Genomic DNA, 21,966 nt, shown 5'->3' on the forward strand with positions numbered 1-21,966 from the left:
AATACAAAATTAAAATATACATAATAAACAAAAAACAAAACACAGTACAACTAATAAAACATAATCTAAATGCATCCGTCTCCTCTGGGATCTGATCTGATCTCTGCTTCCTGTCCTACTTCTTAGATCGATGACGATTCATTTTATGTATTTCTTCTCCTTTTTTCACGTATCTTTCCATCTAATTTGATATCTATCAACTCACCGTTCTCTCTTTTCCCACATTTTTCATATCTTGCATAACCATTTTCTTCCACATCTGGCACTCTCACACACTCTAGGGTCCTGTCTTCGTCTCCCTCTCTATTTGAGTCCAGCCTGTTTACTTCTCTCTCTTACTGTTTCCTTCCAGACCCCTCACATTCATAAAATTTAACTTTTATTCTTATGCCAAAAATAAACTTCCTCTCAATTTCTCCATCGGTCTCCCTTACTACTCCTTGCAATTATGCCATTTCTATCCCTTCTACCTCTTCTTTCATCTCTCCTTTTCCATCAATCCTTTTCCCACATTCTCCATCCCATTTTTCTCTTTATTCAAATACCATACTGTTTCCACATCTTCCCCCTCCCCATCTTTTGGTACTTATCCCTTAAGAACATAAGAATTGCCATACTGAGACAGATCGACGGTCCATCAATTCCAGTATCCTGTTTCTAACAGTGGCCAATCCAGGTCCCAAGTACCTGGCAGAAACCCAAAGTGTAGCAACATTCCAGAGATGAGATTGTGATGTCATAATGCCTCATTCCACCAATGCCTAAGAGCCAACTCATCAATGATGTCACAATGGCTTGACTGTCCTATAGTTAAGAACATAAGAGTTGCCATACTGGGGACAGACCAAAGGTCCATCAAGCCCAGAATTCTGTTTCCAACAGTGGCCAACCCAGGTCCCAAGTACCTAGCTAGATCCCAAGTAGTAAAGCAGATTTTATGCTGCTTGATCTATGGACATCCCATTTACTGTTCTCCCATTTGATCCCAGTTCCACCCACCATCTTCACTTCTCCCTAGCCATGCATTTCTTGTCTTCTCACCTTTGGATCCCCAATTCTAAGTATTCCTTTCTTTTTCACCTCCCGTCTAAATTCCTATTTTCCTGATCTCAGCTCTGTATTTGTCACCTTCCAGCCAATCTCAAACTCACCCATCCCACTGCTACCACCAATTAGTCAGCAGTAGGAGGATGAATCATCTTTTCTTTTCTAGTTTTCCTCCTGCAGGTTCCAGTGGGCAGCAATAACAATAGCAGTGATGACAGCAGCTGATAAGGAGTGAGGATCATCGAATGGGATTGGGTGGGGAAGACATGGCAACAGTGGCAAGTTCCGCAATATTATTTTGGACCTAGGCTGGTGCCGGTTGTAGGATGATTGACCTCTGTGCTGTCTCTCTAGTTATGCTGTCTTCTCTTGCCTGCGGTTCCCTTTATGATCCAGTTGTATCTTCAAGAAGCGGGAGGTTTTTTGCAAAACAAGGGCCTTATTGGGAGATTATAACTGTGATGCTACAGCTAAGTCATGAGCTTGTTTGATGTTCCCATTAAAGTTTCTGATTAGTAATTATATGGAATATGTATAGTTCATTGATATTGTGTTAAAGCTAACAAAGAATTAACCACTGGTGGAAGTTTTTTTAAATGCTGGTTATGGAACTGAAAGAGGCAGAAAATGGTGCTTATGTAAAATTCTGAAGCTTTTTCCTCTGCTTCGGTAAAAATTGGAAAGCTGATTGAACCCCACATTGGTACTGTATTGTGATGTTTTAATGGAGCTGGTTGTGTTTTGATAAAGATTTGTTTTGTCCTCTATTCCTCATTAAGAATATTTATGTAATGGTCTGCCTAGTCTAGTTCTTGCTAAAATAGAGCAACCCTACTGCTGCTGGAAAATGTCTATGATGAAATATTTGAAATAAACAGTCATGGGGTCTTCCATGGTCCTAGTTAAAAATCAAAATAAACAGAGCAAGGAACCATAGCCAAGGGGGTACACAGAGTGAGATTCCTCCACCACCCTTCATTCCATCACCGGTCTGGTAAATTATCACCACGTTCTGGCCATGTGGAAATAAATCTCTTTCGTTATCATCGCATGTTTTTCTTCCAGAGAGCTGAAACTTTGGGGAACTAGCCGCAGCCACACTGATGGACTGCTCACTACTTCCCAACTCGTTGGTGGCCAGACAGGTGTAAACCCCTTCTTCTTGCTTGCTCAGACGAGGAATGACTAGAGTCCCGTTTTTAAAAACAAGAAAACTTTCTGTGCTCTGTTTGGATGGTTTAAGCAGCATGTCATTCCTTGCTTCCAACATGTATGGTTCACTGATCTCAATGAGTTGGCTTGAGGCCTGGATTTTCCATCTTATGACTGGCTGTGGTTTCCCTGTGACATTACAGTTGAGCATGAGCCTAGATCTATCATATAGTTCGGTGTTGTTCAGCAGTGGATGGTAGGTTAAGTGAACTGATGGCGCTAAACACTGCGGGTTAGGGAGTTTCTGCAGTTGTATACCTTTGAGATTTTCAGGTGTGGAACAAACAATGCGCTCTCTTTCTGGAATGGAGATCAGGGTATTCTCAGTGAGGGTCTTTATCCACATAAGGTGGCAGGTACAATTAAACGGGTTACTATAGATCTGAAGAGAAGACAATGAACTCAGAGAATCAAAAGTTCCTTCCAAAATGGTAGTGAATTTGTTGTCACTGATCTGCAAGTACCTAAGTTCTTTTAAGGTGTGGAAGGCATCTCTAGGAAGATACACCATGTGGTTGTGGTCCATTTTCAGCACTTGCAGGGAAGTGAGATTTTTCAGATCTTCCCATGGAAAGTCTACAATTTGGTTCTCACTAACATCCAAACTCTTCAGCAATGCCAGAACCTCAAAGCTGCCCTTCTCAATGGAATGGATTGTGTTGTATGCAAGCCACAAGGATGTGAGCTGAGCGACCTCTGCAAAGCTGTTCCTCTCCAGTGCGGTTAAGCTGTTGGAAGAAAGACTCAACTGTTTCAAATTAGAAGGAAAGCCAGTGGGTACTACCTGAAGAGAACGGTAGGCACAATTGGCAGCCAGGCTTTGATATGTGGTGGAGCAGATGCAGACGTCTGGACATCCATAGGTCACTCTCAAGAAAAGAATCCATAAGGTAGAAAAAAAAGCAAATGCCTGATACATCTTTCCTAGAGAAACAAACACAAAAAGACCCCAAAGTAAGTGCTAGACACTATTCCGTAACCAGTGCATCTAAATCACTTAGTGTGAAACTGCAAGGGGAGGCAAACACATGGGTGGAGCATGGACATGTCACAGGCATGTCATCAAGCAATACATGCAACTTATAGAATACTATCAGTTGCATAGTATACTTAGATGCACCAACCTACACCAGCCATTGATGTTGACATAAGATGGCACACCTAACTTTTGGTATGCCAAAGTGGCTCTGCACTAGTTTTCTATCATGACTTAGATGTGCCTCATTGTAGCACATACATCTTGGCACCAATTTATAAAATTGCTCCCATATTGCCTTTTAATCAATATATGTCATCATTTTTGGCAATGATGCCACCAGTGGTATACCAAGGGTGAGGTGGTGGGAGCAGTTCAACCCCGTTGCAGGCAATAACAGGGTGGAAACCACAATTTCCATCTGGCCCAACACCCTGTCCATGGCATTGTCTTCCACCTCCCATTTATCCAGCACATCTCATTTCTCTCCCCCCCCCCCCCCCCCCCCCAATCTCTGCTCCTAGGTCAGTCGTCTCCTTTCTCTCTCTCAGCCCTCTATCCTCAGTCTGGCAGTTCCCCAGATCTCTCAAACCTCCCCATGACCTATCTTGAAACATGGCTTCCTTCCTTCTAGATGTGACTAGGCAGCATTTGCGATTCACATAACACTGCCTTCGCTGTTCCTAGCGCCTTCCCTTTGCCATGTTCTCCCCCCCCCCCCCCCCCCATATTTCTTCCTGCTTCCACAGGGGCTGAACATGGCAGAGGGAAGGCTCTGAGAACGGTGCAGGCAGCAATATACAAATTGCTAATGCTGCTAGCCATCTCTAGAGGGGAGAAAGCCATAATTAGCAGTAGACCAAGAAAGGAGTAGGAGCTGGCAGACCGTAGGCAGGGGGAGGGCTGAAAGAGAGGATTGCTAGCATATTAATTCCTGCAATTATATTTTGTATTATACCATCATGTCTGGCAATAATAGTGTTAATCTATGGAATCTACTATAATAAAATGCTAAGCGTGCATGCGCACTCTTACCGCCGTGTTCCCTGATCCCTGATCTGTAGTTCTGCGGTCAGCAGAGTGCGCATGCGTGCTAAGGTTTATGAAAGGCGGTGCAGAGCGGCGGCTGCCAGGAGGAGGACTTCGAGCCGCTGAGGGTTGGGTGCTGCTCCCGTGAGGATCGCGGCCAGCTGTATCAAACTTCGCAGGCCGCATAGCACCTCAGTAGAACGTTCCCTCTGACATATGCGATCACGTCAGAGGGAACGTTACTTCCGAGGGGCAGAGCGGTCTACGAGGTTCGCAAAAGCCGGCCGTGAGGCTCACAATGCTGCATACTGGACTGGGGAAACAGGTAAGGGGTGCTGCTGGAGCAGGGAAGAGGAACAGGGGGAGCAGGGAAGAGTTACTACTGAACCGGGGAGCAGGGAAGAGGGACAAGGGGAGCAGGGAAGAGGTGCTACTGGGCTGGGGAAGCAATGAAGAGGGACAGGGAGAGCAGGGAAGAGGTGCTGCTGGACGGGGGGAGCAGGAAAGAGGTGCTACTGGGCCAGGGGAGCAATGAAGAGGGACAGGGGCAGCAGGGAAGAGGTGCTGCTGGATCAGGGGAGCAGGGAAGAGGTGCTACTGGACCGGGGGAGCAATGAAGAGGGACAGGGGAAGCAGGGAAGAGGTGCTGTTGGACAGGGAAGTAGAGTGGGGAGGGAAATGCTGCTGGTGAGAAAAGGGGCTCGGGCAGAAAGAGAACAGTTGGGAGAAGGGGGCTGGGGGGGGGGTAAAAATGGGTTTAGAGCTGGGGCTGAAAATAGGGGACATGTGAGGGAAGGAGGCTTTACTAGCACCCGTTAATGTAACGGGCTAAAACACTAGTTTTTGCAATAATCTTCTGTAGCTGAAATCTTTGCAGAATAATGTCTTATTGAGTACATTTATTCTGACTTGGAGAAGGAAGACTGAGAAATTAAGATGAAAATGGCCTTCAACAGAATATGCAGAACACATGAACCTCAAACATCTGGATATTATGTGCTGGTAAGGGTACTGTATGCTTTTTATGTTGGCACTTTTATTCAAAAACTTTTAAATGCAGAAGATATTCAAATGATTAACTATCCCTTTAATGACATAACCATATTGTGTGATGTGCTCAGTGCTCCGGCAACCATGTCATGTAAACTAATGACAAATGCGAGTGGAACTATCATAGCACCACCATGTTCCTCGGTGACAACCTTATCTGTTGACCATCAACCTGCATATTATTATTAAATTTGGTACTTTCATTCATCCGTTTGCTTCTCTACCCCCTTGCTTCATCCAAGCTTCTGATGCAGTGATGTGCTCTCAAGCTCCTGGACCAGGGCTATAATTAGCTGAGCTTCACTTAGAACAATATTCTGTATTACAAGGGAGTAGCCATGGGTGGGTTGTAGCTTTGGCCCCGGTGTCAAGAATGGTCACTGGACTGGCTGAAGAGGATCCAGAGGAAGATGTCACCAGGCCCCAAATCCTATTCCAGCTAGCCAGGACCATAACCCCTTGGTTACTTCCATGGCTTTCAATGAAAGTAAAACCCAGATGTCTCAATCCATCCTTTTTTTCCTGGAGCCATGTGGTAACCCTAGGCCAGGGGTAGGCAATTCCGGTCCGTGAGAGCCGGAGCCAGGTCAGGTTTTCAGGATATCCACAATAAATATGCATGAGATAGATCTGCATCTCAAGGAGGCAGTGCATGCAAATCCATCTCATACATATTCATGATGGAGATCCTGAAAACCTGACCTGGCTCCTGCTCTCGCGGACCAGAATTGTCTACCCCTGCCCTAGGCAGATAGCAAGAAGCCTGTAAATGTTGACCAACGAATTAAGTGTTGATAACATCTGCTTAAGTATACCAGCTCTTGAACTGTGCAAACAAAGCCTAGCCCTCACCTATCCGTGGGTGGATGTGAGAAACAAAGAGAAGAGAAAAGCTATTGTAAATAGTTGGCCATCTGTTTGAAAAGACTGAAGCTGTACCATCATCAGCTGAAGAAGAGTGAAGGTTCTGGTTTCAGCAAAAGAACTGGTATGGTATTCATCATTGTGTAAAGTCTGGTGCAGAGCTTACTTGGCCTCCAAGTAAATCCTGGTCCCAACCAGTACATAGTAGTATGCACCTGTCTTGTCCAACTATCCTAGGCATAATCATTCTAGGCAGATGCCTAGACCACATTAAGGATGGAGTTACATCAGGAAAGCTAAAATATAGAAGAGAAAGATGAAAAAATAAGTGGGGATCAGATTGGATGGGATGAAAGGAGAGAAGAGCAGGGATCAGCAGAGGGGTTTGAGAGAGTACAAACACTATGAATTGCATCTGGAGCTGAACTGCTTTTGCTACAGCTCTGCAAGGGGAAAAGACGCACCAGTAGCTAGCAGTACTGAATGCAGAGACCTAGTGCTGGATCATGAAGGTGAGAGCTGAGAAACAAGGATTTCAAGAGATGAGGGGAACAAGTGGGGACTCCGGGGGAGCATGGGATCTCAGGACTTGGGAAGGGAGCTCTCCAGGTAACCTTGAGAGCTCAGGGATTGGGGAAGAAAATGAGGGATTGGGAAGGAGAGCAAGGATGAAATCCTTAAAGAGTATGTGGGCACTCAGAAATAGGGTAGCTTATGGAGCTCTGGGATATAGCTCAATGTAGTGCATCAGGCTATTTATATACTGGGTATGGGACAGAACTTGCAGCAGTGTTTCAGGCTGTATATTAACAGAGTCTAGGATGGAGCTCAGTACAGTACTGACCGTTCTTGTTATTCAAGCGCTCCCGATGCACGTATCTGAGGCTGCATCCATTGTGACCGCTATTTGCCATTCATGCCATGTGTTTGCATATTCGCGGACCTACTCTTCCAAAAACAGCCTTCTTTACTTTCACTTTAACTCACAGTTTGGTGTTTAACATAGAAACATGACGCCAGAAAAAGGCCAAATGGCCCATCTAGTCTGCCCATTATCTCTTTCGCTCTTTGAGAGATCCCACATGCCTATCCCATGCCTATCTCCACCACTTCTTCTGGAAGACTATTCTATGCATCTACCACCCTTTCTGTAAAAAAGTATTTCCTTTGATTACTCCGGAGCCTATCGCCTCTTAACTTCATCCTATGCCCTCTCATTCCAGAGCTTCCTTTCAATTGAAAGAGACTCGACTCATGTGCATTTACACCACGTAGGTATTTAAACGTCTCTATCATATCTCCCCTCTCCCGCCTTTCCTCTAAAGCACAGGTGTCAAACTCAAGGCTTGCGGGCCGAATCCAGCCCACATGGCTGTTTTATGCGGCCCGGCATGCGGTGCAGCATTTTCATTGCCGTTCCCGGTGTTATCTTCTGGCCGGCTCCCTCCTCCTTACTGCTGCAGTGTGCACAAAGCCGCGGGCAGTGGCTCCTACGCGCATCCCAACGTCACAACGTCAGAGACAATGCTTCTGGATGAAGCGTGGGACGTGCGAGGAGCTGCTACCTGCGGCTTTGTGCACACTGCAGCAGTGAGGAGGAAGGAGCCGGCAAGAAAATAACACCGGGGGCGGCAATGAAAGCACTGCTTTGCACCATGGGCCACATAAAACGGCCAAGCGGGAGCCGGCCAGAAGGTAAGACACCCGTCAGAGGGAGGCACAGCATGGAAGGAGAGAAACAACAACAGTAGGGGGAATGATTTTAATTTCAAGTTAGTGATTGAATTGTGTCAATTTTGAGAATTTACATCTGCTGTCTATATTTTGCACTGTTCAAGAAAAAATGCATTTGTTTCTTTTTCTCTGGGGTTGTACTGCATGCAGAGTCTTGAATCTTAGGGTTTGGTTTGTATATATTAGTACTTTTAGTTTTTGGTCCCATATTTGCATAGGGGTTATCTGTGTTCTGGTAGGAATGAATGTTGAGAAGCATACAGTGTGTTTTGTGTAGTTTAAATTTGTGGTTAATCATTGTGTGTTGTTAATAAGATTATATTGTGTGTGTATATATGAAAAATGAATGGAAAAAATGGTGTTACAATTAGTACTATTATGGGGGCGGAGTCTGGGGTGAAGATTGAGCGGGGTCTGGCCTGCGACTTAATCTGTGTTTTGGATTTCGGCCTCTTAATGTGACTGAGTTTGACACCCCTGCTCAAAAGTATACATATTGAGATCTTTAAGCCTGTCGCTATATGCCTTATGATGAATACCACACACCATTTTAGTAGGCTTCCTCTGGACTGACTCCATCCTTTTTATAACTTTTTGAAGGTGCGGCCTCCAGAATTATACACACTATTCTAAATTAAGTCTCACCGGAGTCTTATACAGGGGCAACAATACCTCCTTTTTCCTACTGGCCATATCTCTTCCTATGCAACCTAGTATCCTTCTAGCTTTCGCCATCACCTTTTCAATCTGCTTGGCCATTTTAAAACCATCCTTCTCAACAATTGATGAACTGTATATGAATGAATTACTCCTCTAGATTGGTTATCAAAGTATTCAATTGAGATGTTTAAAATAAGGAGAAGTAATTCATTCATATACAGTCCATCAATTTTTGAGAAGGATGATTGGTCAGAAACAATATTTTATGAAGAGGGCATTTTAAAATTATCACATACAATCACACCCAAGTCCCGCTCTTCTACCGTGCTTCCAGATATGGCCCCCTAGCTTCCATAGAGTGAATTACAAGTATCTACAGCTACTCTATGTGCTGTCCCATGCAGGAACCTAACCTTTTTTTCCTAATAATATCCTTTATTCATTTTCTGCAGTTTTGAGGTGCGATGTGTACAGATGGAACCTAACCTTTATTTTCCCATAGACACAGCATTTTCGTGAACCATACTACTGTGAATAACAAGAATGGACTGTAATTCACCCTATTATTATCTCCTAAAGACTTCTACTTCCAGTTGGTAACTCTTTACCCAACGGGGTTTTTTTTTATTACCTTAAAATTTTTATGTCATCGCTTATTCTATTCTTTCAAATTTTGAATGTAATTCTTGTTTTTAGTTTGAATGTAATTCGCCTTGAACTGCAAGGTAATGGCGGAATAGAAATCACTAATGTAATGTAATGTTAGGCTTTAAGGATGCATTTGACGGCACAGCTCTACCCCTTGCCTCTATTATCTCCCTCTTGCCAGTTATCTAGTCACACGAAGGGGTCCCAACAAGGACATGTTCTGCTGCAGTGCTCTTCCATCACTCACCCACTGACTCTTCTTTGTGAGGCGAGAATGAGAGCCCCCAGGAAGACAGCGCACACTGTTCCTGGCCAGGTTCTGACATTACCCACTGCTCTAAAGAAGGGGAAGAGGAACCGGCAGGGCATGTGATGAGCCCATCTAGTGCAGGATAAAAGAAGAACGGAGAACACGTCATCAGTGCTCCAAAAGGCTGAGCTGCCGCTGTCGCCTGCCAAGGCAGGATATGAAACAGACGGTGTGGTATGAAAGATGGTGGTGGGGACCAGGTAGGAGGTAGGGGCTGAAGAATAGCTTGGGTGAGAAATGAGTGGGAGGCTGAGAAGGAGACAGGAGAGAACGTTAAGAGTCCATGACTGCTGGAGAGAGGGATGGGGACTAATGGGAAGAAGATAAAAAGATGGTGTGCAGGGTTTGTGTAGGGGCTGGAGATCAGGGAGCTTCCATGAAGAACAGAAATGATTTGTGAAGCTAAACGAGGTGTCTTAGGGACAAAATGAGTCAACGAGCTCGTCTGGTGATCTTCAACGGACGCCAAGTTAATTTTCTTTACTTACAATCTCAATAAACATCAACCTTTACTAAATCACATTATTTGAGAGTATTGTTTATTTCCTCATAGCAGCCTCTAGTTTTTTTGGAAGCACTTCAAGTCGTTGCTGCTATATAAACACATTTCTGCTCTCTGCGCTTTTCCAACTTCAGCAAAGTTCACCAAAACATGAACTGAGTAACTGCATGTCTTTCTGATGAAGGCATATTTCACAAAACTTAGGCCCCGGTGAGCTTTTTATACATTAAGGCGCATGCACAGCCTGGAGGAAGTTATACATTTGCTGTCTTCAGAAAAATTGACCAGAAATGTTATTAGTAAGCAGAAAATGAAGAAAAAGGATACTTTGACTTAGTTTCTGTTCTCTGCACCCTCTGTAGCTTATCTGACCAAATGAAATTGGCTCTGGTCCTCATATGGGGAATGAAGAATTCTAGATTGTTCCTGACTATGTAAAATATTTCTTGGATAGCTGTGGAATTCCGTATAACCTCAATGTAGTTGCTTTTTCACTCTCTATCATGTACACACAGTGACGTAGTAAGGGGGGGAGCGGTCCACCCCAGATGCCATGTTGGTGGGGGCACCGGCACCCCTCCTCCTCTTTGATCCCTGCCCCTCTTCCCTTTTCTATCTCCCCCTCCCCCCCCCAGGCTAGCCAGCATCACTCTTCCCTTCTCTTCCCTCCCCCACAAAGATGGGCAGAATCCCTCTTCCCCTCTCTAACTCCTCCCCCAAGATGGCTAACATCCTTCTTTTCCATCAGACTTCCCTCAATTTGGCCAGCAACTCATCTCATCTCCCCTTCCCTCCTCAATTGGAGGTCTTCTTCCTCCTACCATCTTCTATGCTGGCCCCAAGCTTAAAGGAGAGTGAGTACTGTGTGGGACATGGAAATAGAGGCCAGTGCTTGCTTTCCTTTATATAATATTAATGTGACCATAGATCTGATATAAATGCCAATGCCTAGATTTGGGAAATAGTCACATAACTTCTAGTATTAATAATAATAATAATAATAATAATAATAATATAATAACTTTATTTTTCTATACCACCATAGTCAGATGACTTCTAGGCGGTTCACATCGAAAGAAGGCTGGACATTCAGTGAATTAAAAATGTGTGAGGGGAATGTTGCAGAAGAAAGGGTAGGGGAGGGAATGTAAGCGGGGTTGAGAGGGGAGGGGATGTGAGAGGGGGGTGTTGGGATTGCTTGAGAGATTGTTTTGGGTTTGTAGGGGAAAAAAGCGTATGTGCATATGTGTGTGCCCCAACCATGCTCCACTCAGACTTTGTTCATATGAACACCCACCTACAAAGTGCACGGTATTGGACATATGCACATACTTACAGAATAGCACAGAGCCAGATTACTGTCATGTATACATATGTATTCATACATGCATAAATGTCTGGAACACTGGCATTCATATGTATGCATGCTGCTAACTTTGTATGGCTCCTGATTGAATTAACCTTCAAAGTGGTTAAACTAAAACAGCAAAATAAAATTACACGGTACAGAAATGGCAATAAAATGGGCAATCCCCTGGTGCTGACGTCCATCTTTCTATTTCAAGCACATAGTCACACTACTTTTCTTGTTTCTTTTCCATTGTTTTCTTCTCTCATTCTCATGTTGTTGTTTTTAACTCTATTTGTATTCTTTGTCTTGCTATTTTCCTCCTTTTCCCTGGCAGGTTTTCTCCCTCTTTGCCTCATAAAGGTTCCTCAGTAGGGATGTACATTAGAAAATGACATGAGGACACATTTTCCCCCAGCCCCACGGGAACTCATTTTCTCATCCCATCCCCATGAGTTTTTTATCTGTCCCTGCCCCATTCCTGCAAGCTCTGTCCTCATCTGCACAAGCCTCAAACTAGAAAATGACATGGGGCCAAATTTGTCCCCATCCCTGCAGGAACTCAATTTCCCCTTCCTATCCCCGTGAGTTCTGTTGATGTCGCTGTCCCTGCCCCATTCCTGTAAGCTCTGCTTTAACCACACAAGCCTCGAATACTTATGATTTTTAAGTGATTGAGGTTTGTGCAGATGAGGACGGAGCTTAGGCATTGGTGGAATGAAGCATTATGACATCACAATCTGAGCTCTAGAACATTGATACTTGTGATTTTAAAGTGTTTGAGGCTTGTGCAGATGAGGACGGAGCTTAGGCATTGGTGGAATGAGGCATTGTGACATCACAATCTGAGCTCTAGAATGTTGCTACTTATGATGTTAAAGTGTTTGAGGTTTGTGCAGATGAGGATGGAGCTTGCAGAAATGGGGCAGGGGCAGGAAAAGAACTTGCAGGTACGGGATGGGAAAATGAGTTCCCGCAGGGATGGGGGAAAAAATATGTCCCCGTGTCATTCTCTAATGTACGTCTGCTGTCTTCCATTTTGTTTCTTTTTGTTTCATTTTCTAAGAGGGAGACAGGTTCATGGGGGATTTCATTTCATTTATAACTGGATTTATGTATGTAAATGCTGTAATCCACTTACATTATAAGCAGAATACACATTTTTAAAATAAAAATAAATTAATTCAAAAATGTTTTTCATTCTTTTTGGTGGTGGTGGTTGTATTTTGATTCTACTGCCCATTATTTGCAAAGAATGCAGGCTGTTTAAAATTACAGGTGCTAAAATTGAAAAATATAAAATAAAAAAATGCCATTACTTTTTTTTTGTTTTATCATGCTTTTCTGTTCATTTCATAGACTTCACCAGTTCTTATGGCTCAGATATAAAGAAATAGAAAATGTCAACACTTCATTAGTTTTTTTTAAAAGAAAATGAACATTTTGTTTGGTTGGTTGTTTTCTAATTTCCCGCCTGCTCCCTTGATTACACCTGTGCCACAAATACCTCACATCCTCCTTCTCCAGGGTGCAAATGGGACAAAAGTAATCCCTACTCAACTCCTGTCTCGCCATTGCAACATTTAAAAATATTAAACTACCCTGGAACCAGTTTGGAGGACAGCACTGATAGGGTAGGAGTTAGAGAATGACACGGTGACAAAATTCATCACCGTTCCCGGCCCCGCGGATAACCGCAGGAAACCATCTTCATGTGATTCTTTAAAGAGAGAGGGAAGAATCAGAGTATGAATGACCACAACCACTGACCCGCAAGCTTTGCTTTGAAGAATGCTGGTGTAGAAGGACTGAGGTTGAAACAGACACTACAGAATGACAGTCTCTGGTATCCAGAGCAGATATTGTGATGTCATAATGCCTCATTCCACCAGTGCCTAAGAGCCAATCACATCAGTGATGTCACAATGGCTTCATTATCCTTGGCTCACATAAGAATCAGAGTATGAATGGCCACAACCACTGACCCGCAAGCTTTGCTCTGAACAATTCTGGTGTAGAAGGACTGAGGTTGAAACAGACACTACAGAATGACAGTCTCTGGTATCCAGAGCAGATATTGTGATGTCATAATGCCTCATTCCACCAGTGCCTAAGAACCAATCACATCAGTGATGTCACAATGGCTTCATTATCCTTGGCTCCCATAAGAATCAGAGTATGAATGGTCACAACCACTGACCCGCAAGCTTTGCTCTGAAGAATGCTGGTGTAGAAGGACCGAGGTTGAAATAGACACTAGAAAATGACATGGGATTATTTCCCGCAGTTATCCGCGGGGACAGGAATGGTGATGAATTTTGTCACCGTGTCATTCTCTAGTAGGAGTGACTGAGGCTTGCCCAGTTTGATCTGTCCAACTATGATAATTTAAGGGGAGGACTTCAGGTCGTGGGATTATGGGGGAAATATTTTTGGGAAGCTGGGGAGGAGTGGGGGGTGGGGTAAACATTTTGCTGTTTGAGTTTCATCACAGAGGTCAAATCTTACTGCTACTGCCAATATGTATTTTTTAAAAACTTTAAAATTCAGAGACTTAATAAAGGCAGCATCTTGCAAATGTCTAATCTCTCATCAACATTTTTTTAAACTTTTCTTCTAACTGTATAGTGGAGGAGCAGCCTGAGAACCAGTGAATCCAAGCTTAAATTCCCGTGCTGATCTTTATGACCTTGGGCTAGTCACTTAGCCCTGCAGGGACAGGAAAATATCTGAATGGACCTACAGTACTGAAACTACAGTACTGAAAAAGAGTTAAATCCCTATCCTTCTTTTCCACACCAACAATTAAATTATACTTTTTCTCTGTCTCTTCTGTTACTTTCTTACGGGGGTGGGGGGGGGGGTTCTCCTTGTACTCTTTCGTTGTTCGTTGTTCTCTATCCTCTTTTACTGTCACTCTCACTTTCTCTTCCCCTCCACCCCCCCTGCATTTCTCTGGGTTTTATTTTTCTGTTCTGCTCAGTTTACTGCACAAAAGTTCAATTACTAAACCTACAGCAAAAGCAATGAAGCCGAGAGCATGCAATATACGAGTGTATTCTTAACTTTACACTTACAAAAGAGCTGATATTGAATTATGAGACCGTTTTCTCACCTCTCACCTTTCTGCACCTCTCACAAAAGAAACACATTCAGAGCATAAGATAACTTTCTTCTATTCTCAAAAAGATGAAAGTTTACCCCCTCTCCCATACCTTTCTAGGCAGATCTAATTTATCTCTATTGTCACTTAGTTATACTTAAAATGTAGATCAAATAAGAAAACTACTTTTATTGCTGATGACTTTTTTTTTTTTTTTCTAAAAGTAATAAGCCTCTTCAAAATTTGGGGTACCTCTGTTTAATTCTCAGCTTCTTTCCGTCTTCCAGCACAAAGCCGTCTTTCGTAATGGGATGGATTTTGTAAACAAGGAAAAGGTCCTGACAGCTCTGCGCACTCCACACACACAAATAGAGAAAGAAAGAAAAAAAAAAAAGTTCTACTTTTGGACTGTTATGCAAGAAAGGAAGTAATTCACTTAAGGAATATATTACAAGTAATGTTCAAGCCCAGTTTAGAAAACCAATTATCTAATGCTCTGTGACAGCCCATGACTGAGTTAGGACTTGAAAACACAAACACAGAAGAAAAGCCCTGCTGGGCCAAAGCAAGTTCCACTGAGCCCAGCATCCACCTGGGGTCACAAGTCCCCCCTGCACATCCCCTAAAAAAGGACAAATGATAAAAGAATTCTCTCCATATAGGGTTATTTAGCATTTTTAAATGTTTGCTGCCTCTCCGCACACCAGTGGAGCTTGTGGAAGGGGTAATGGTATAATACCTCACTGTGTTTTGTTTTGTTTTTAATGACTGTTTTTTTGTGTTTTTTTTTAAACTACTGTAATAAGTTGTTGGGTTGTTTTGGGGTTTTTTAAAACATATGTTTATGGTGGTTGGTGTGTCTGCGTATGGGAGTGTTGGGTGTGCGTGTAAGGGGGCTTACTTAAAATTAGTGGTTGGGGTCTAGGCATGTTTGTCATGAAGGCCTAATTTGCCTGTTGCCCCTGTCCCCTGCAGTTCTTCTTGCATCCATGTGAGGGCCCTCTAGGGGGGGCTCGGATGTTTTTTCTGGTTTGGGAGGTTTTTTTTCTGGCTTTTGCCTTTGCTGTACATGACTGTATTTGTGTATTTACCTTTGCCTTGTATTGTAATAAGTTTTATGACTTTGCATATCCTTACCATTTTATTATACCCCCCCAGACCCAAATAATGGTCTGCAGACACTTGTGGTGTGGGTCTGCCTCCAGAAAGATCCACACAGTCCTGCAGGTCAGTGGGCATGGGACAGAACCTGGGATGGAAAGCCGAGTTTACATTCACGTGTCATCAATGACCAGGATTATAGCCTTTGTTTCTGGTAACCAGAAGTTTCTCTGCAGGAACAACAAGAAGCATTGCATATTCATACTACCCTGTTTCCCCGACAATAAGACAGCGTCATATTAATTTTGGGAATGTCTTATTTTTTTCATATACAACAATTATCTCTCCTCCACCCCCAATTCTTCCTCTTTCCTCCCCCACCCCCCATGTGCAGCATTTTCCTCCCCTCTCACCCATCCCCTTGTGCAGCAGAACCCCACCGACCCTCCCACCGTGCGACTGACATACCTCCGCTCCGAGGCCTCCTAAAGCAGCAGGGGTGGGGGTTGCTGAATCCACGAGTCCAATTTATTTTTTTAGCAAATCAGGCAGCACTAGTGTCAGGGATGGAGTCAGGGAGTGTCAGGTACATTAAGGGGGGACTGCAGAAGGCATTTTCCTCCCCCTCCCTCTCGTAGTTCCTCCTCTTTTCCCATTTGTTTCTGTTTGTCATTGTTTGAACTTATTATGTAGATTTTATTAGTTAAATGCTTAATCCTATTTCATATGACAAAAGCTGTATTTTTATTGTACACTGCTCAGAAGTTTGATTGAGCGGTATAAGAAATTTTAAATAAACTTGAACCTTGGAGGGGGGGGCTTCGGGGGTCGATCTTAACTAAGGCTTATTTTGGGGGTAGGGCTTATATTAGGAGCATCTTTCAAAATCCTGCTAGGGCTTATTTTCAGGATCGGTCTTATTTTCAGAGAAACAGGGTAGAAGCCTCAGATATGTCAATTGTACACGTGATATATGTAAGGGAGTCCTTGTAGCCCCTGTCTCTTACTAATTAGATATGCATTTTAGCAGATATATCTAAGTGAAATGGAGTGGTAGCTGTTTTTGTACTAGCCACTCAAGCAGCCAAACTAGACAACCAAATAGCCAGTCTACTGACGGCATCCCTAGACTACAAAACTTTTCTGTTCAATAAGTTTTTTATTATTATAATTTGAATAATACATTATCCAATAATACAAGGGGGAAAAAAAGGGATCACCAGAACAAAATACATAATCAATCATACATAATTCCTTTTTAAGCCCACTAAAAGGGGAGACTTGATACAATTTCAACAATAAAGTATAAGAAAAGATAAAGGAAAAGATTCTCAGTTCACCTTTGCGAGCCTTGAATCATTCCTTACTATAATAGGGATCTGTGTTCTCCTCTTAATTTTTAGGAATGAAACAACAAAAAAATTAAACTTATTTCTGTTCTCTAGCAACTAAAAATTGTTGTAATTGAATGGGATCCCCAAAACATATTCAACATCTTGTAACTTGACTAAACATTTACAAGGAAATTTCAGATAGAAAGATGCCTCTAGAGCCAAAACTCTACCTTTCAACCTCAAAAACTCTTTCAAAACTTTTAGAAAAGAAATAAAGACCATACTCTTCAAGAAATCCCTGGAAAAGAAATAACAACGCAAGTATCAAACACTAAAGCCAACTACCCTAAACAAATAACCATACTCATTTCTTACTCTCTTTGAAAATGACCAAATCTCTTTTTGGTAAGATCTTTTTGAAATACTTCCTTGATAATTCTTTTGTAATCCGCCTTGAACTGCGAGGTAATGACGGAATAGAAATCCCTAATGTAATGTAATGTAATTTGTCCACTATTTGAGATAATATATAGAATTAAAAGAAATACAGAAAACAAAAAGAATAAAGCTAATACCGTTTTTATTGAAATAACTTACCCTCCCCCCTTTTATAAAACTGTGGAAGCGCTTTTTAGCGCAGGTTGACGCGCTAAATATTTTGCACTGCTTCTGATGTTGTAAAAGCGGGGGAGGTTAGTGCACTGTTTGATTAGCTTTGAAAGGTGACCCTTTTTCTTCAGACATCAGAAAAGAGATGAGCGCTCCTCCCCGGGAGTGAGTCTAATGTTTTCTGAGTTCTCTCTCCTCGGAAATAAGTAATGGATTTCTCCAAATCCATCTCCATAAGCCATTAAGATGGATTTGAGGGCAGCCACTGCTTATTTCTTGGATAAGCAGCACAAAATGTGTTTTAGTGTTTTGAGATCCTGCTAGGTACTTGTGACCTGGGTTGGTCATGGTTGGAAACAGGATACATTTCTCCCTCCGTATTTGCGGATTCGATTATTCACGGTTTATAGCTTGCTGGCTCCTCCCCCCCCCCAAATTACATCAGCTTGCATACAGAAATCGCTGATTCCAAGCGTTTACAGAGAAAATCGCTGATTCCCAGCACTTTGTTCACCGTGTTTTGCCTCTTCTTCAGGAACAGGCCAGGTCTCCTACCATGATATTCACGGTTTCACCATATTCACAATGGTTTTTAATAGAAAGCAGAAAATAACATATAAAAAAGTTATTCGCGGTTTTTCAGTATTTGCGGTTCTGTTAATCCCCTATCACAGCGAATACGGAGGGAGAAGTGTACTGGACTTGATGGACCTACGGCCTCTCCCATTAAGCAGTTCTTATGTTCTTATCTGATTTTTAAAAAAAGCCCCAAAGATCTCACTAAGAAATGCGATCAAAATCACCAGACAAAACCAAAATATGGAGGAAAAAGCCTCAGAAGCCCATATGTGTGCAAACTCAATCAGAATTCAATTGTTCACATGAAAAATGAGCTAATTCTCGTTCACTGGCAAAAGACCCTCCATAGAAATATCATAACAGTTCATTCCTTCAATAACAATACATTAGTTCATTTCAATTTATACTAATGCAACCAAAATATGACAGTGTGTGCACAACTTGTGTGTATATATATATATATATATATATACTAGTCTTATAGCCCGTTACATTAACGGGTGCTAGAATATATGTGTGTGTGTCTGTCTTTATTTCTTTCTCTCTCTCTCCTTAGCCGCTTTCTGTATTTCTGTCTTTCTTTTTCCTCTGCTGTCCACCCATTCTCCCTTCCTTTTACCTTCCCTGTGTCCACCACCACCCCTTCACTGCTCCCCTTATCCAGCAGCAGCCCTTCTCCCTTTTTTTAATCTCCCCCCTGTCCAGCAGCACCTCTTTCCTGTCCCCCTGTCCAGCAGTAGGCCTCCCTTCCTTTTTCTCCCCCCCATCTCTTCCCCTGTCCATCAGCACCTCTTTCCTGCTCCCCCATCCAGCAGTAGGTCTCCCTTCCTTTTTCTTCCCCCCCTAGTACCTCTTTCCTGCTCCCCCGTCCAGCAGTAGACTTCTCTTCCTTTTTCTTCCCCCCCGTCTCTTCCCCTGTCCAGCAGCACCCCTTACCTGCTCCCCGGTCCAGCAGCAGGCCTCCCTTCCTTTCCCTCCCTCCCCCCATCTCTTCTCCTGTCCAGCAGCACCCCCTTACCTCGTGTCTGCCCTCTGCCGACAGCCGCCTCAAGCCGCCGTGGCCTGCAGACGCCAACAGCCGCCACAGCCTGCAGGCGGCCGCGGCATGCAGATGCCGACAGCCTGCAGATGCCAACAGCCGTGGCGGCCTGCAGACGCCGACAGCTGCGGCGGCCGACATCCGCCTCAGGAGAGAGAGAGAGAGGTGCGCATGATAAGCGCGCATGCGCACTCCTACCTGCGGGGCCCTACAGCGCACAGAAAACAGAACACGCTGGTAAGAGTGCGCATGTGCGCTTAGGCTTTTATTATATTAGATAGATAGATATATATACACAGAGCTGGACATTACAGTTCAGCACTTGGATATCCCCTATATATATTCCTCAGGGGATATCCAAGTGCTGAACTGCAATGTCCAGCTCTGTAGTGATTTCTATGGAGGTTGTTGGGGGGGGGGGGTTTGCGAGTGAAAGAGAATTATTCCATTTTTCATATGATTCAGTATCCAGTTGCTTAATCGTTTTTGCTTTTCGTTAACTGGGATCAGAAAGTAAACTGGGACTCATTTTCAACCTCCTCACTGGACACAGTACTACTGAGCTAAGCGCTCACAGCAACGCCTGGGGAGCCCTAAAGGCATGTGTCACTGTTTCCTTAAGAAACACAAGAGTTGCAGGGGAACATGAAACATGTGGTGTCTGTTTTCCCCTGAAACTTTCTAGCATCCCTTCTCTGGCGCAGGTCCTTGCTGCTGTATAAACAAACTCTGGCTCTAACATTTTTAACAAGCTGTTTCTCATACAAGTGTGTTCAAATGCTGCCAGAGAGAGAAACAGAGGGAGTTCAGGAGAGTAATGTCCAACCCATAAGAAAATGGCTTTGCAGAAATTCTATTAACCATTCACAGAAACTTTCCAACTTAACCGAATTCCTTGTGTAACCAAAGCCAAACGATGCATTTACCGTATTTTCACTCATATACCACGCACCCGTGTAAAATGCGCACACGGGTATAGCGCGTGGGAAACTGTAATTTATGTAAATAAATTTTTATATACCGCACACACCCGTATACCGCGCATGCCGCCCCGACTCTCTCGTCGCCGCCCGACTCTCCTTTCGCCCCGCCCCGACTCTCCTCTGGCCACCCCGACTCTCCTTTCGCCCGCCCCGACTCTCCTCTCTCCCTTGAAGTCCTGTTCCCACCCTGAAAGCCTGATGCCCCCCTCCGACGTCCAATTCACCCCCTCCCCTGCAGGACCGCTCACACCCCCACCCCGAAGGACCGCTCGCACGCACTCCCACCCGCACCCCCACCCCGAAGGACCGCTCGCACCCCCACAGCCTCCCAAACCCCCCCTATCATGTAGAAGCTCCAACCATTGTCCTGCTGCTTCCTCTTGGTGGTCCCGGCCCTTCTGTGAGCCCTGCCTCTGCGCTTCTTCCTCTTCCGGTAGTCCCGCCCTTTCTCTGACATCAGAGAAAGGGCGGGACTGCCGGAAGAGGAAGCAGCGCAGACGCAGGGCTCACAGAAGGGCCGGGACCCGCCAAGAGGAAGCAGCAGGACAACGGTAGGAGCTTCTACATGATGGGGGGGTCGGGAGGCTGTGGGGGTGCGAGCGGTCCTTCGGGGTGGGGGTGCGGGTGTGGGTGGGAGTGCGTGCGAGCGGTCCTTCGGGGTGGGGGTTCAAGCGGTCCTGCGGGGGGGTGAATCGGACGTCGGGGGGTAACTATGTAAAAAAAAAGTTGTAAAGCGCGCTCACGCGTATAACGCACAAGGTTATGCACGGTTTGTAAAAATCGTGTATAACGCGCGCGTTATATGTGTGAAAATACGGTACTTTTAAAGGGTGTCTTTCATTCTGTTTTATAAGGCTGCTCTCCCTGTGTTGTTCACACTACATTATGCCATATCCTGCTAAATCCTCATTAACTAGAGTTCGAGGCGGTTCTCATCAGGGATTTTTCGAGTCAAATTGGAAGAATTCTACAATGCTCACGCAAAACAAAGCAAAAATGTCCATTCAATATGTGGAGGATTTTGGAGCATTTCTATTGGGAGCTTTTGTACACAACATTTTTCCTGGTTTGTCCCATGTTCTTTTTCACTTGCCACTTAAACACGGAGGGCAGATTCTCTAAAGGGCATTTAATTTAGGCCCTCTTTTAGTACGCCGCGTTAGAGGAATTCTATGAGCATTGGGGCATTTTGCGCTCTGGGCTGCGGCAGAAACCTCTACCGCGGCTTAGTATAAGGAGGAGATAATTGGCCAAATCCCTTTAATAACCTCAATAATTGAAAAAAAATAACCCCAAAAATCCACGAAGTAGGTAAGAGGCACCTACCCGATTCTTTTTTTTCTCCCCCAATTTTTTATTCATTTTAAAACTAACAATAAGTGCAGCATAATATAGAAACATTTTATACTTTAACATCACTTAATATTCAATCATATTGTTTTTCATATCAAATATATATATATATCAACCCCTCCCCCCCCATATCACCTCCAACAATATCCCTCCACAATAAATATTTTAAGGTATCCCAACCCTGGATGTGTATTATTAAAAGGGAACAAATAATAATAATTAATCACTCCTCACAAAATTTTGTTAATGGCTCCCAGACATCTTGAAATCTCTTATAATGCCCCTGCAGAATGGCTATTACACGCTCCATTTTAAAATTATGACATAAAGAGTTCCACCAGAATTCATAATTCAACCGGTCCCAATTTTTCCACTTCTTCATAATCAGTTGTATGGCCACCCTTGTCATAATGAATAGAAGTTTATTATTGTTTGAAGCTATTTGGCTTTTAGCCCTCATTGCCATGCCAAATAGCACATTAACA

At 43.7% G+C, this 21,966-nt stretch overlaps 1 protein-coding gene across 1 annotated transcript; it reads right to left on the reverse strand.

Moving 5' to 3' along the window:
• Positions 1-1,814: 1,814 nt before the first annotated feature.
• On the reverse strand, positions 1,815-14,843 carry LOC117348625 (immunoglobulin superfamily containing leucine-rich repeat protein-like). Its single transcript, XM_033920950.1, has 2 exons — positions 14,736-14,843; positions 1,815-3,183 (listed from the first exon to the last, which is right to left on the reverse strand). Exon 2 carries the CDS (start codon positions 3,176-3,178, stop codon positions 1,946-1,948), a length of 1,233 nt encoding a protein of 410 aa, XP_033776841.1. The 5' UTR covers positions 3,179-3,183; positions 14,736-14,843; the 3' UTR covers positions 1,815-1,945.
• Between the last annotated feature and the right edge of the window lie 7,123 nt (positions 14,844-21,966).

Source organism: Geotrypetes seraphini, chromosome 14 (genome assembly GCF_902459505.1).
Source record: "Geotrypetes seraphini chromosome 14, aGeoSer1.1, whole genome shotgun sequence".
Taxonomy (NCBI): domain Eukaryota; kingdom Metazoa; phylum Chordata; class Amphibia; order Gymnophiona; family Dermophiidae; genus Geotrypetes; species Geotrypetes seraphini.